This window comes from Panulirus ornatus, chromosome 22 (assembly GCF_036320965.1).
Source record: "Panulirus ornatus isolate Po-2019 chromosome 22, ASM3632096v1, whole genome shotgun sequence".
NCBI classification, from domain to species: domain Eukaryota; kingdom Metazoa; phylum Arthropoda; class Malacostraca; order Decapoda; family Palinuridae; genus Panulirus; species Panulirus ornatus.
Genome location: NC_092245.1, coordinates 16,066,418 through 16,083,200, shown reverse-complemented (window position 1 = coordinate 16,083,200; position 16,783 = coordinate 16,066,418). Strand labels below are relative to the sequence as shown.

Genomic DNA, 16,783 nt, shown 5'->3' with positions numbered 1-16,783 from the left:
TCATCCAAACAGAACCATCAGGACTGAAGACCTTATAACATGCTAACACCCTCACCCACAAGCACCAATCTCAAACAAAAGCCTCAAGCACCACAACTCGCAAGCTGCATTCTCAACCAACTGCCAAAGATAAAAGATAAGAAGTAACCTCCACATCACATAAAACGAAAGGGTTCGAGGACACCTGTGAAATCTATGACAAAAAAAAAAAAAACTCTATGGCTTTCCGTACTCACGTATCGAAATCTTAGTCTAATTCTTTGTAACAAGAGAAAGACATTTCTCCACACCCTACACCAACCAGTGAGAGTGACTTAATCGTCCATCTTAATGTTGTCTGTAAGGGTGAGGTTCGCCCATTTATTGCCCATTAATGCAACATGTACCACTGGGTTATTTAGCATATTCAAACATCTAGATTGAAATCAGTGAGGGGAGTAAAATTGATACTGGATTAATAAAGGAACATACAGGACATTAATTCTTTTCTCAGTGAATTTTGAGGTTTTGTTGAACATGCTTTAACAGCTACTTAAGCTTAGATGATATTTATATATATATATATATATATATATATATATATATATATATATATATATATATATATATATATATATATATATATATATATATAGAGCAAAATATGCTGCTAGAAAACTAAATACTAGGAGCTACATGCTATCATAGCAGCACAGCCGAAACACAAGACACAATAGCTGGATGCTATGCCACATAGACCACAAAAGCCACTTTGTAATGCTATGCCATCCGCAACAAAAGACATATATGTATATACATATATAGACTATAAAAGCCTGCTTGCTTGCCCTCACCCACTAGGTAGGAAAATAATAGACACACTGCAACACTGAACAATCAAGCGCAAGAGCGAGATATATATTCATATATTTTTTTTTCTCTAGTCTTTTTAATTATCCTACTTACGACTTCCATCTTTCACATTCGTAGAGGCAGCGAGTGGACAGCTGGGATCTTGGTGAGATTACGAAAGCGTTTTCCACATAATTGCATGGCATTTCCTGACGTGCATGACAAGGAGACTACCTCCTCTGTAGATGTATTATCTCCGTCCACCGAAGGTCCACGAGTGATTAGTCACAAGGTTGGGATGCACGATGGGTACACTTTCGGAATCCACTTTGGTAAAGTGATTAGAGGCCACTTTGGGACGACAGATCGGGGCCACTTTGGGATCACAATTATGGGCCACTTTTGGAAACTACTTTCGTTGGATCCCAATTGAGAATGCCGCTTTTGGGCCAAGATTACAAGATTTTTTTGGAATGGTTATAGAGGCCACTGTGGTATCACAATTAGAGTCACTTTTGATATACACTTTGGATTTAAGATAAGAGTCACTTTGAGAGAATAATTTTCCAGTTCTTAGTTCTCATTTTTGTATTTTCTGCTACTTTGTACTGAGACGGAATACCAAAGTCTCTTTCAGTGTTTCTATACCAAAAACTATTAAAACTTTTCCGATAGAAAGTGCAAAATTGATCGAGTTTAGTGATGAGATCTATTTGAGTATCCTCTTTTCCAACAGGGTGACACGGATTAACATACCACAATGGAATTCCCTTTTTTTTTCCTCTTAATTTCAACCAAAGGTTAGCTTGAGATCCCTCAGTTCATTCACCAAATGGACGAAAGTACGTGTTTGAGTAGTGAGATAACCTACACCACTTTATAACTCATTGGAATATGGTATAAGATATTCTGAAAAAAAAATTGGTTTCGACATACATAATACAATGTGTTTATGTGTGATCTTAGATCATTGTAAAGAATGGATGTAATGAAAGAGTAGAATTATATATATCTATATATATATATATATATATATATATATATATATATATATATATATATATATATATATATATATATATATATATATATATATATATATATATATATATATCCCTTATAGTTTGCTTATAAAAAGAGAGGTTTATATAACATATAAACATAAGACGCTGGGTTGATGCATCCATCTCCCTTTAGTCGGTGAAAAATAGTGCGGTGGGCGTCCCCCGGCAATCAGGGTTCTAGCAATAAAGACGTTATGCCCTATTACCAACCATGGCACTTACGTCATTAATAGCGGTCTAGCACATAGGAAGATGGCGAGAGAGAGAGAGAGAGAGAGAGAGAGAGAGAGAGAGAGAGAGAGAGAGAGAGAGAGAGGGTCTGACGTATTAAATCGCCAGCGGGAGCGAGACGACGACCTTCCGAGCCTCCTCCTGCTGTACTACTTCCTCCTGAGTACAGATGACGTACTGTTGTGGATCTAGACACACACACACACACACACACACACACACACACACACACGCACCTCAGGATTCGCTTGTGGCTAGCGGCCTTGGCTCACCTTACTGGCTTGGCGAAGGAAGTTGCTGATACATGTAATTTACATTCGTATGCATATGAATAATGCCTGCGTTGAAAGGGAATTGATTTTGTGGGACACGAACGTAATTGATATGTACGTGAACATATGTGTAAGACTACATACACACACACACACACACATATATATATATATATATATATATATATATATATATATATATATATATATATATATATATATATATATATATATATATATATATATATATACTGGAGTCTGGTGGCAAGGGCAGGAAGGGCAGCGGCGGTAGGATAGCATGCGAGCCACTGCCTTCTGACACTCATAAGGTTCCCCCCTCAGGCATCCTTAGCCAAGCTTAACCAACGCCTCCTCCAGCCTTCCCTCTTAACAAATAACCCGGCAGCGCCCCAGTACCTCCGTTGCACCCCTGTGGGGGTATGTTAAACTGCATGGACTCGTGTCGTCAATCAGTCACTGCTTCAGGTGCTACACACACACTCTCTCTCTCTCTCTCTCTCTCTCTCTCTCTCTCTCTCTCTCTCTCTCTCTCTCTCTCTCTCTCTCTCTCTCTCTCTCTCTCTCGCAAAGCTCCGGGAGCTTATCTCGAGGATTAATGGCCACTAATTATAGATGGAGAGTGATTTGATGAGCTGAGGTGGTTTAATTGTAAGGAGACAGTGTGTGTGTGTATAGCCTTGTAATCTTTGCTTAAGGGATTATTCCATCATCTTTGATGGAACACAGACATGTAACATTACTCATATATATATATATATATATATATATATATATATATATATATATATATATATATATATATATATATATATAATCATGTGAAGTATGACGTCAACATCAGTAACAAGTGAACGGTCATTAAAATCACTGTTCTTCGACAGGGGTCGTTACAAGAACAAATTGATGACAACTGAAGGGCATAAAGTTATTCATATGCGGAGCCATGAACATAACGAGTGACTTCTTACCCTCACCAGGATAAACACACACACACACATACACACACACACACACACACACACACACGCACACACACACACACACACAGACCAACATTGCTAATAAAGGTAGTAGAGAATGTTCGAGTGATGGGGCCCCCTAGAGTGTAAAACTCCTTCCCCGTACAGCACAAATAGGTAATTACTCGAAGATGTAGAAGCAGTCATAGAACGGCTCATTCTCACGTTCCTTGGTTAGCACCGAGCCAGGTATGTGAGGGAACACAGATAAGGAGAGAAACGGGAGCAAATCACGTAGCACCTCCCTTACGTCCTCTACTTTGATCGTTTCCCTCCCCCTCTACCACCCTTGACAGACAGCTCCGCTTGACCGTACAGGGGACCCGGCTGTGCTCCATATATACATACTCGTGAGGCAACATAAGGTAGTGGGGATTCATAAGGGCAACGCCCCTCCCGCAGTGTCATCCACATGGGGAGTAGGTCTGTGTGTGGGTTCCCCATACGTCACTCGTCCGCCAGTTACGTTTTATTTCCATGATCATTATTTCTCCTTTTTTTTCACTAATGAATAAAGGGGCTCATATGTGTACACCATACATGGATAATGCATATTCATGGATGTATATGCACACTGACAGGTACACGAAACAGACGTCGGTCTCACGTATATTCATACGAAAAGCGAATGAATCATGGTGTACACTTACTCTTATATACACTGAATTTCCCCTTAAGTGCCTCACTTAAATTCATAAGTACACTTGAATCCAATCCGGAAGTAAAATCGTCCTGACACTGATAAATATACTAAGTGTCGTGTCATTCGAAATTTATCGATGCATCAAGATCATTTTCAAGTATACAATTATATGTTTACGATTCTAAGATTAAATTGCAAAGATAATCTAACGGAACCTTGGAGAAAAAATCCCTTAAACAGACTGACGGTAAATGGGAGTACAGTGACAATGTTTTAAAGTAAATGATATATACAGTGTTGGGGGAAAAAATCTTCAGAAAAACAGGTTTCTTACAATTTCCTAAAATAACTTCAAACATGAGCAAAAATCAGGTTTTCGATATCGTTTTCCACGTGAAGAGAATTGGATAAACAAGAATCGGGGCCCATCGCCCCCTTGAGACGCTGGGATATGTGAACAAATGTCCGCCACTTCGCCCCCTAAATGGATTCAATTTAGGTTGAGTGACTGTGAAATGGCGTCACTTTTGTCTCAATTTTCCTGTGCATTACTCAGAGGTCAGGCTTTTCTTGGCTATCACTCGCTGGACAAGCTTTGAAAGCCATAGCAGGGGAGGAAGAACTTCACCAGAAGATGTGCTTCGGAAATGCTCTTATTTTTTTTTTTTTTAAGTGCTGAAGTGGAGGCAAGTCTTCAAGCTACGGTTGCTTACAATGTGCTGGTTTCCTTCTCTTCAGCCGATGGACGGTGGTAAAGTAAATCCAAGCGGCGACGTCGTAGTGTGCGTGTACTCCTCGTAGCGTAGGCACCAAGATTCCAAAGCCTCGGGTTTAATGGTTAGGGTCGTATTGAGATACTGGCACTCACTGGACACTGAGTGGCGTTGTGTTCACTGAGGGGCACCACGCTAGCGACTGGCCCGGTGCGTGGCCCGGGTGGCGGTTACGAGGCGTGGGTGCGCGCGGGGCGGGCGGTGAGGACATACTGGGCCGCGCCGCTCCCACTACCACGGGGGCCGTCCTACCGGAGACTACATCACCCTCCTCCCTGCCTGGCCTGCTGGCCTGGCCTGGCCTGGCCTAGCCTGGCCAAGCCAGCCAGCACCTTCACTACTCTGCCTTCTCCTCCTCCTCCTCCTCCGCCTCTGCCTCCGCCTCCGTCATTACCTCTCTGGCACCAATACCCCGTCAAGTGGGTAACTACTCCACCCCCAGCCAAGACTTCGATAGGCCAAGAACCCGTCTAGCCAGCTAACCAGCCATGACCCTGCGGCCAGGAGGAGGCTACACGTGCCCCCCCCCCCCCTTAACGTAGGCCTGTTCAACCGTCCTGTTCCTCCCCTGTCAAAACATGGCCATGGACTACCGCGTTTTATGAGCCGGGCGCTCGTAAAATTACGACAAAACCTTCCACTTCATCTGCCCGCTAATTAAGTTGAAGAGGCGGTATGGGGTTAAGGGGTCTGGATAATGGTGGTGGCGATGGTAACCTTCCCTTTAGGTGTGTGTGTGTGTAAGGGAAAGGGGGTCGCAGGGGGGGTGTGTCATGCCCACCTTCTCGTTGCATATACACCCAGCCACTCGACCTCGTTAGCGAAGCCCGGCGTGCTGGTACAACAATCAGCAGCCATGCCAATGGCGGCTGGGTTGATATTTTTTGAGTATTTCGCGGGTGAGTCACGTGACCGCAGCCGACCAATCGTCGTTACGGGAAGGTTTGGCGGGGCGGGCCGATCAGCCCTCTCTCTCTCTCTCTCTCTCTCTCTCTCTCTCTCTCTCTCTCTCTCATGCACACACACTCGTCCCCCTTAACACTAGCCATACACACGCAGTCACAAGTACGCGCTTCACGTGCACCTATAGAGTCTTCTACTTCATGCACCCAACACTTCAGCTCGACGTAAATGAATTCAACAATCAATGCTGTTCTGATCAGTCTATATACAGTGTCTACATGATTCTAACCCAAAGAGTATTCACTGATAAGTAAAACCATAAGTTAAAGATGATACACACACACACACACACACACACACACACACACACACATGTATACATATATGTATGTGTGTGTGTGTGTGTGTGTGTGTGTGTGTGTGTGTGTTATCCCTGGGGATAGGGGAGAAAGAACTCTTCCCACGTATTCCCTGTGTGCCGTAAAAGGCGACTAAAAAGGGAGAGAGCGGGGGGCCTGGAAATCCTCCCCTACAATTTCTACTTTTCCAAAAGAAGGAACAGAGAAAGATGGCAAGTGAGGATTTTCCTTCAAAGGCTCGATCCTCACACACACACACACACACACACAAACACACACACACACACACACACACACACACACACACACACACACACACACACACACACCACACACCTACACCGTAATTTAATGCATGACAAATTTCCTGAATAAGAACTTCCTGTGGGAATCGTCAGTGAAGCTCTTCATTCGTGAGCGCAGGCAACGCCACCCCCTCGCCATGTGAACAGGGTCTCCCTATTCACACGTTCGTACCACGACCTTCAAATTAGGCGCACTGACGCATCCCATCTAATCGTCTAAGGACTTCAAGCAATGTACGATGTCTGTGATCTATATCGTAATAACATCACAATCTGCCCTTCTTTGTGGACAGATATGGATGCGTCAAGACGTAGCAGTGATCAATCTTTGAAGCTCTGAGAGAGAGAGAGAGAGAGAGAGAGAGAGAGAGAGAGAGAGAGAGAGAGAGAGAGAGAGAGAGAGAGAGAGAGAGAGAAAGGAAGTGTGAAATTCAGTTAGATAAATCTATATTGCTTAAAGGTTAAACCCTCAGGTAACGTGTCTCTTTATGTATGAGCATAGATATAGTTGCAACTCTAGAAAATAGCTGAGAAAATAGCTGAATAGAGGAAGATATTCTTGATGACATTTTACCCACCAGCGATGGACAAAAATTTTGATGAAAAACAAGAATGAGGACAGAAAAAAAGATATGTTTAAGTCATGACCACTTACCACTCCTCTGCATTTCCAGGGTTAAATACCTCGTGAACTCCCTGATTTATAAAGCATTGACTGACTGGCTTATCTTCAAGCATACGTGTCATTCCATCTTTCTTGCCACACAGACAGGAAAACAAGAGAGACGTTTCTCTTGACCAAACACCAGCCTACCCACACCCACACACACACACACACACACAAACACATCATCACCGCCCTCCAAAGTCAGAGCCCATCACCGTGAGCCACCAACACCTTCTAAGACCTATTCCCAACACGTCCTAACACCCTCCTCCATACATCTACCCACGAATCCACTCGCCACAATCAGCTCTTTGATCCATCCCACGCCATACGACCAACGCAAACCCATTTCCAACCCTCTTCCTCTCCTCTCTCTCCCCTCTCTCTCTCTCTTTCTCCACCCTCGCTCCCAAGTCTACACACACACACACACATACACACACACACACACACACACACACACAGACACACACACACGCACACACACCCTCTGCAATAAGCAGATGATAATAGCAATAACTGAGTGATGCATTGCACTCTACAAACGATCTGGTTACTTGACCCTGATAAGGACAAGTGGATCTGCAACATTACCCAGCGTCGACAATTGCGGGGGTGGGCGGGGATGTAAGGGGGACCTTGAGAGAGAGAGAGATTTAAGTGGCCTCAGACAATGTGCAAAGTAAGGCCACTGCCTCTGGGAGGAGGGGCACTGCCTCAGGGGGGGCACTGTCTGAAGGAGGCACTACCTCAAGGGGGTGCACTATCTCAAAGGGGGGTGCACTACCTCAAAAGGGGGCATTACCTTAAAGGGGGGCACTACCACAAAGGGGGGCACTACCTCAAAGGGGAGGCACTTCTCATGGGGGATTGTTATTTTTGAAAGGGAATTTTTTTTTCCTGTTGAAAATGGGGTAATAATTTTCGAGTACTTTTCGCAGAATATGATAACATATTTTCCTTTACTAAATATGGTGCAAAACCAAATATACTCGCAGCAATTGAGATTAATTTCGTTTATTTCTTTATTGCACAGGAGATAACTTAATTTCTATTTTGTCTCTCATTCTTTACTGATTATCTATGTTTTTTAGTTCATTTTTCTTCGTTTATGTATCATTCAAAGATTTTATTCAAGTGTATTACATCTATTTTTTTTTCTTCTACCACACAAATATTCCCTTAATACTTAGACACAGTAGCTTTTGAAATTCACATTGGCGTGATTTCCTTGGGAGATGTTATCGAAATCTGCATGATTAAGTATCGACACTACTTGAGCCAACTATGGATAGATAGATACAAAGATAGATAGATTATATAGATAGATAGAGAGATAAGAAAATAGAAACTATATATATATATATATATATATATATATATATATATATATATATATATATATATATATATATATATATATATCCTTGCCATGTAGGGTTGAAATTAAGGCTGAAGTTTCCCTCGAAATAGCAGAGAGAGAGAGAGAGAGAGAGAGAGAGAGAGAGAGAGAGAGAGAGAGAGAGAGAGAGAATATCTACCAGTACCTACAAGATTTTTGCAGTTAGGAAGAGCTAGCACGTAGCGTTAACAACATATCTTTTAATCCCCTTCGGTCAAGAGAACATCCCCATCTATCTCCCAGCGAGTACCTATGACAAAGAAGAAGAGAGAGAGAGACTAGTAAGCAAAGAGATAGTCAGACAGACAATCAGACAGACAGACAGACAGACAGACAGGCAGACAGGGAGGAGAAGATCCCAGCCGGGGACCAAACAGCGAGATCCCTTGATCAAATACAGGGGAGCCAACAGCAGCGCAGCAGCCGCTCTCCGAGCTGGCGGCGGCTGCTGCCGCTACCGCTGCTGCTGCTGTTGCCACCGCTTTGCTCCTGCTGCTGTCTCTCCTCCTCCTCCTCCTCCTCCTCCTCCGCGACACAATAACTCATCAGGACATCACAGCCTCACACAGACTCACCCCTCGCACAATATCGGAGTGACACTTTATCAGCTTTAGCCAGCGTCCACCGCCGCCACCGCCAGATTCTAATCCTGTCCGGTACCCCCCACTAACACCACCACCCCCCCAATAATAGAGAGAATCAGACCCCTCGCCAATGGTTCCCGAAGGTTCAAAATCTCTTACCCAAAGCGTTCAGCCCTCGCCTCAAAGGGAGAGTGTGGCTGAGCTCTATCTAAGCCGAGGGGGGAGAGTCGGTGTAATCGCTAGATTCGTCAGGGGTGTGTTTCTTATTGTCAAGGTCTGGCCAGAGAGGACGCTGTTCGCGGTGCTCCAACCTGGAATTATGCGCCTCTAACCCATTCATAACACCAGAGCACTGACAAGGAGGAGCAGTTAGCACTCCTCTCCGCCCTGACCACGTGTTAAATCATCCAGCGGGTTGACTGTGTTATTACGCCGTGAAAATTACAGTGAAACCCGTAATGCACCCGACAGACCCCTTGCATACGATCGTACTACCGAGGGACTCGATGAAGAGCAGACTGGCACCACGAGGGAGAGGAGGGAGGGTGGGTGAGTCTTGGAGAGGGAGAGAGGGAAAGAGAGAGAGAGATGGGGGAGGAAGAGATGGAAGCCTAGATGGATATCAAGGATAGACTTTTCTATCCACGAGGAAGACTACTTCTAAGAAAGACTGAACGATAACTTTCTTTTTTAATTGAGGTATAAGACCGAATGGATCGAGACATCACCGCTGTATGTGTGTATATCCTTGATGAAACGCTGAGGAACTGGGCCAATATCTGGTGTCAGTGACACAGCAAGACAACTGGAAGATGAAGGGGGTATAGAGGGGGGTGGACACCCTGGAAAGTGTGGGGAAGGATGATTGGAAGGCTTTGGAAAACCGCAAGATAGAAAGAGACACGAAGCAAGGGTTCGCGGCAGGGAAAAGACTCCCCGAAGCATCACTGAACTAATGCAGGTGACAAACGACTCTTCCCTCAGCCATTCTTAAGTCCTTGAACACAACGACACGACCTCTTCAGCAAGACTGTACGACTTTAGGTGTAATGACCTGGCCTTTGACCCAGCCCTTAAGGGTATTTGAGGATCGTATCGTTGGACTCAAGGGTTTACACTCTACCATTCTCACTCTAAATGAATTATAAAGAAATTGTATCGAATTGATCATTCTTAAAAGCGTTTTTTGTTTTATAAATGCCATAAACGACACAGCCTTTGATGCATTATGCAACAATGAATCCTTAGTGAAAACTGACGCTAATGGATAACTAAGTATGCAAATGAATGAGAGACATGAGTGTGTAATTCCTCAGTGGAAAGAGTAATTTGCACCAAAGAATTATATTGGTTACTTCATCCACCTTGAAACGAGGTAAGGAGACATACCACTTGCCATGGGAACCACATGCGGTTCAAAAGAGGTTCTCTAAGCACACCCTTGAATGAGACTGGACACCAAATTAAAGGGTTTACTTAACATCAGTCCTTTTGAAGAGATGTACGTACTCTTTTGCTAAGAAACAGATGGTCAAAATGAAGATAGAATATAAACCACAGCAATGAAGCCGAACTGATTGATAGCTCCGTCAGCGACCAGGGTGCTAATTAATAGGGATCCCTTGCAAACCATTCCACAGGACCAGTGCTTCATAACTAACCATTTTCTGTATTTGGTTCCGTGTTGTGTACGTCTCGCAAAAGGAGAGTAACTGGTTGATTTATAGTCATGATGACTGGAGAGCCTGCGTGTATGTGTGAAAGTATGTATTGATGCATATATGAATATATATATATATATATATATATATATATATATATATATATATATATATATATATATATATATATATATATATATATATATATATATATATGCTCATAGAAAACAATCATACAGTTGTATGTACATATTGCAGAAAGGATGGTGTTGTCAAAAATACCCTGACAGTTAACAAACGCACAGCCATCACTCCAGCGCCGACCCAAGGGAACGAACCCGCCTCCCCCTCTACCAGCGTCCAATTCTACTCGCACCTACCGCTGCTGCAACAGACAACTCGTGCAAGTAATTAAAACAAGTATTATGTGACAGAGGCTCTCCAGCTCCCTAAAGGACTTGGCATTGGTGAGTGCAGTCCGTGGAAAAGGTCATTTCACGGGGGCAGAAGCCACACAGACACACACACAAGCTCCTCTTCCTATGGGTACTGCAACGGGGGTGGTGGCGGTGGCGTGCAACAAGGGAGGCATCTGGGTCCTTTGCCTCCGTATAACGGATGGTTCTCCTCCTCCCATTCCTCCTTCCACCCTTCAGACCCCCTACAGTGTGGTTTGAGAACCTTTTTCTCATTTAAGAATTGAGTTATCTTTTTTTTTTTGCAATCTGGGATGATCAATGTGGCGTATAAGGACGTGAATGCAATTTGATTTTGTCATAAATTCTCCTGATACATCACGAACTAATCCTTAAATTTTGTTAATCCTTGGAATGATATTAGCAGTTGGATGTATTCATTATCAGAAAAGAAAGTGGTGCATAAATATGGAACATTCTGATAGGAAATCAAGCCACGTCACTTCAAGCTGTCACTTCGGAATGAACTTATGATACTTTGTGATTATGCTACAAAGAAAAAAAGATCCTTTTTTTTCTCTCTTTTTTTCTTTTTTTTACATTTCGAAACTTTGGAGTCAACGGGCGAGACCATCTGCTTTGTCCTGCCTATCGTCCGCCGCCTCTCCATTGTTTGGCCTGACGCACTAATTCATAAAACTTCTATCCTACAACGTCAGAGTGGGGGGTGGGAGTGTGTAGGGAGCGGGGAGTGGGGATGGGAGGGGAGAAAGACCACCTACTGGGGTCTCTAGCCCGGGGAGGGCTTGGAGAGAGAGAGAGAGAGAGAGAGAGAGAGAGAGAGAGAGAGAGAGAGAGAGAGAGAGAGAGAGAGAGAGAGAGAGAGAGAGAGAGAGAGAGAGTAGGAGGAGGAGGAGGAGGAGGGGCAGCCTTGATGAGCAAGTGAATGTATCAAGATCCAACCCATTTCTACCACTGCCATGTCCATCTCGTGAGTTCGTGCTGACGATAGACCATAGACGAACTACTGTCGTTACAGCTGTGACGGAAAATGTGAGAGAGAGAGAGAGAGAGAGAGAGAGAGAGAGAGAGAGAGAGAGAGAGAGAGAGAGAGAGAGAGAGAGAGAGAGAGAGAGAGAGAGAGAGAGAGAGAGAGTTGGTGGTGTGAGAGTAACGAGAAGGAAGGTGGAGGGGGTGAGTGATAAGTTGAGGGGTTGAAAAAAAAAGAAAAAAAGAGAAAAAGAGAATAAAAGAGTCAGGGATCGAGTTGGAGGCAACACAACCTCAGCTGCTGTTCTCTGGGTGCTCGCCAGCCAGAGGTCGGGAGGGAGGGAAGCGAGCGAGGGAGAGAAGGAGGGAGGGAGGGAGGGAGCCCAAAAGTGGGGTTTCGGGGGGGAAGGGGAGGAGGAAAGAGACGGGTGAAAGAGAAGGGGAGCCAAGGGGTGTCCATTGTGAGAGGGGAAGCCGAGGGTAGGGGGGTAGCTGCCTGTCAAGGGAGACCTTTCCCCCTTAATATTTATGGTTGTAACCTCTCAACGCTCCTCAGGCGACCAGCGTAGGGACCTCCAGCCAACTAGAGAGCCAGCCAGCCAGCCAGCCAGCCAGCCAGCCAGCCAGCCGACGTCAGCCTCTCGTCGTCAGCCGCCCAGAGAACCAGTGGGGGAGCTGACGCCCCCACAGGGACCAGTGCAGCTGACGCCCCCACAAAGACCAGCGCAGCTGACACCCGAAATAAAACATTTACCCGTGCGTGAAAAAATAGGAGGGGAGAAAAAATGTGCGAAGTTCCTAATTATAACTAGTAAAAGATACCTTTGGCCAGCAGTGCTGAACAAGCAACAATTTTAGTATGATTAGAAAGATATTTTAGCATTCCCAATGCAAAATGTATATATATGTATATATATGTTTGTTTATTTGTGTGTGTGTGTGTGTGTGTGTGTGTGTATACTTAACATATCCCATATGTTTGTTCTAGTTTGTATACTTCCTCCATATAAACTCCCCATACCAAGATGTGTGTAATAGCAAATTGCTCCTGTAGTCCATACGTCTCCCAGCAACACCATCCCGGTACAACCTGGCTTGAGAGTGCCTCACTGGCGGACGTGAGTGTACAAGAATAATTTCTTGGGTTCACAAAATTGCGACCGTCCCTCTGCGCTCACGTCTAAGAAACAGACGAAGAAATCTTTGGCGTGCTTCATTTTCCTTACACTTCCGGCGCAACGTAGTCCTAGACCATCTTGCTTCCAGTAAATGGACGCTGATATTCAATTTGAAATCTGATGAAGACAAAAAAAGGAAGATATCTTTACCAGCTGCCTACCACAACGAAGTCTTCAACTGTGCTATGAAATACTGAGTGTTTTTAGCTCGAGTATATTTATCATCATTGTAAATTGTACATTCTAATTAACCCGGGCCCAAGGCAAATAAATCGCGTAGCTTTATCTGAAAGTCATCAGTCAACAGAGATTAAAGCGATCCATATTTTGAAAAGTAAGCACTAATATAGCCCTTTCAATTAGGATCTTGATCCTTGAACCTCATTTTCGTCTTTTTCATATACATTCCTCTCGTTTTATATACATGACGGAGGCTTTCTCATACTACGACAGATATATGAATGTATTCCACCAGTCCCTCACACAACACACAAACATGTTGCAATGCACTAGAGCTCTCCATTGGAATGGCAATAAGACTTTAATAACTTACGATTTACTGAATAATTCTTAAACTTGTAACTTACACACCCTACTGCTCTCAGCATCATTTCGTATTGATATACACATTATATATTCATTTCAGCTGATAAATGAAACTTAAACATAAAATTACCTATAATCAACTTGTCCCATAAGAAAATTAAGAAATATTAATTTATCAGTGTTCTTATTTTTCCTGTTCTTGAAAAGATTAAGCTGGTATTTGTTTCAATCACTGTTTCTACTAAAGTGGAGAAAGTATATGCGATTGATCTGACTGATGTATAGTACAGAGTAGTATTACAAAAAGTATGATCGTAGAGCGTTTTACATATCAGACTATTCTGATTTCAGGAAGGGACAAAATGCTTCTTAGATGATCTTAAGCTTTTGTTTCTCATAATAGCTAAAAAAGAAAAAAGTTAACTCAGTGGAAAGATATATTTCTATCTGAGTAAACATCACCTTGACCTTGAAAGAAAGGGAAGGTGGTTGGAACTCTTCGCAAAGAGACCCAATAAGACAAAAAACATCCACTAAGTCACATTACCTGTCATCCATACCACTGTCACTCAAAGTGCGATATCCATCACATACCTGTAGATGGAGAGAGAGAAATAGATTACTAGTGTCAGCCATGATTATACGGGAGGTAGATATAAAGCAGTCGATTACATATATTACGGGTTTGATCGTATGCATTACCAGTATGATCAAATCAAGGGAGGATATAGGGTGAAAAAAAAACAATAACTGTAATTGGATGAAGGATTTAGGACCTCTAAAGGCTATATTTACACTTCCCTATACACTTTTTTTTTCCATAACTACCACATTTTTTATGGCCTTATATGTAGGACCATATTTCTCCTTTCCTCTTCTTTACCTGTCCTGTGATCCTAACTACCCTAGTACTCTATCTCCCATCGCCCATTATCCACCACTCTCTGCTTTCTAACACACATACCCTATATTTCTCTGGCTTTCATAGCACTATCATCCTTTCCTTTCCTTGCATCATCTTCACTGCCCTAGCACTCCTTTTCTCCCTACCCTCATCTTTCTTTCCCTCGCAGTCCTTCCAACCCTTCCTTACTTCCTTACATCACCCTTCATGCCTCAACTTCAGTCCTTACTTTCAATCTGGAATTGATATTCTCCTTTCCCACTCTTTTTCTTCATTCAGCACCCCCATTCTTCCACGTTCTACAAAACCCCAATACCCACTACTTCCTCAATAACCGAAGCATACCCCTCATCGCTACCACCTTTCTAATACTAGTCGCTGCCCTGGAATAGGACGATGGTACGGGGACACAATTCACCTCCCCACCTACCCAACTCCCTCATGCATGCATTGGCCTGGAACACACCAAGAACCCCATCCGTCAACAGAAGGAGATCTCGAGGGCCTTCCAGACGATCAAACGCGCCTTCAAGATTTTCTCACACAGCGTCTGGATGTCTCCAGCCTCAAGGGCCCCTTGTAAGAGACGGGGGTAAACGTCTTCATATGCTGCTGGGGTAAACTCGGTGAAGCAGGAAGAAGAAGTAACAGCAACAGCAGCTGCAGCAGCGATGACGATAATGATAGTAACATAGCAGAAGTAGCAACGACAATGGTATCGGAGTCCGTGACAACATCAACCACCCTAACAGTAAGAGCGGTACCATCATTTCCAGCCGCTGGAATTCCGCGACATCAATGAAAGCATTTATGGAAATGAGTAAAGCAGCTGTTCAAAGAGAAGAAGAAACAGATATAAGAACACCAGCGGTAATAGCCCTGCTAATTCAGCAGCAGGAGCAACAACAGCAGTTTCCCCATCAGAGGCAGGAGAAGCAACATTAAAACTGTAATTGCTCAGTGGCTGTAAACAAAGAGAAGGCGAGTCAGCGTCTCGTGCAGGAGCGACCGCGTCAGCTGTTACAGAGGATGACAAGTCATACATCTGAGCTTGGAGTAATACTCCTGTAAGCTTTGCACGCTCGCATTACCCCCATTCCCCTCCCTCCAAACCCTGGCCAATCAAGGTTGCCTGGTTCGATTAGGGGGGGGGGGGCGGAATCTATAGCTCAGAGAGAGAGAGAGAGAGAGAGAGAGAGAGAGAGAGAGAGAGAGAGAGAGAGAGAGAGAGAGAGAGAGAGAGAGAGAGAGAGAGAGAGAGAGAGAGAGAGAGAGAGAGAAGAAAGAAAGAAAGAAAGAAAGAAAGAAAGAAAGAAAGAAAAGAGTGCCAATATACCAGTACTTACGACGAGATTTTTGCCATGAAGCAGTGCTTAGCGTGTAGCGCTCACGCTCACCGCAGAAAGAGAGGGAGACAGAGAGACAGACAAACAGACAGACAGCCAGGAATGAAATAGATTGGATATTGCAACGAGAAATAGAGTGAGGTCCCACATCAAAATCTGGTCGGTATCAAAACAGCCGCCCAGACAACAGCCAGTCTTCTCCCTGTGTCAATGTTTGGCTTGATGTTCTCTGCTGCCAAGGGATGGAGGCGGGTAGTGCGGGGGTTGAAATAAGAGGGTACGTGATAAGAGGAGGGAGAGGAAGCAAGCAGGACGGAGCTAGAAAGAGAGAAGGAGCGTAGGGTGAAGAAGAAGAAGGAGGGTTTGGTCGTAATGGATGTGATAGAGAAATGAGGAAAGGGGAATGTAGGAAGAGAGAGAGAGAGAGAGAGAGAGAGAGAGAGAGAGAGAGAGAGAGAGAGAGAGAGAGAGAGAGAGAGAGAGAGAGAGAGAGAGAGAGAGAGAGAGAGAGAGAGAGAGAGAGGTTGTTGGAGAAAGGAGAAAATAGTAAAGGGAAGATGGAGGCGAAGGAAGAGGAAGAAAGGAAGGGATCAGCTGGATGGAGAAAGGAAGGATAGTGGCAGATAGATGGAGGAAAGGAGAGAAAAGTTAGAGGAATGATAAAATGG

At 43.9% G+C, this 16,783-nt stretch overlaps 1 protein-coding gene and 1 long non-coding RNA gene across 17 annotated transcripts in view; one reads left to right on the top strand and one right to left on the bottom strand.

Moving 5' to 3' along the window:
- LOC139756572 (homeotic protein ultrabithorax-like) overlaps window positions 1-16,783 on the bottom strand; it is an 821,256-nt gene that overhangs the window by 126,205 nt on the left and 678,268 nt on the right. The window contains exons 1-2 of one of the 15 annotated variants that reach the window (XM_071676187.1): window positions 4,795-5,291; window positions 946-1,740 (exon numbers count right to left, since the gene is read on the bottom strand). The exons of 12 other annotated variants lie outside the window; for them this stretch is intronic. In XM_071676187.1, the coding sequence (XP_071532288.1) occupies window positions 946-954 (9 nt within the window). In that variant the 5' untranslated portion in view covers window positions 955-1,740; window positions 4,795-5,291. Of the gene's footprint in view, window positions 1-945; window positions 1,741-4,794; window positions 5,292-16,783 lie in introns of those variants that run through there. 2 more of the 15 variants (XM_071676190.1, XM_071676196.1) reach the window with 2 other exon arrangements.
- LOC139756573 (uncharacterized) overlaps window positions 1-16,783 on the top strand; it is a 117,989-nt gene that overhangs the window by 26,373 nt on the left and 74,833 nt on the right. The gene's annotated exons all lie outside the window — the stretch shown is intronic.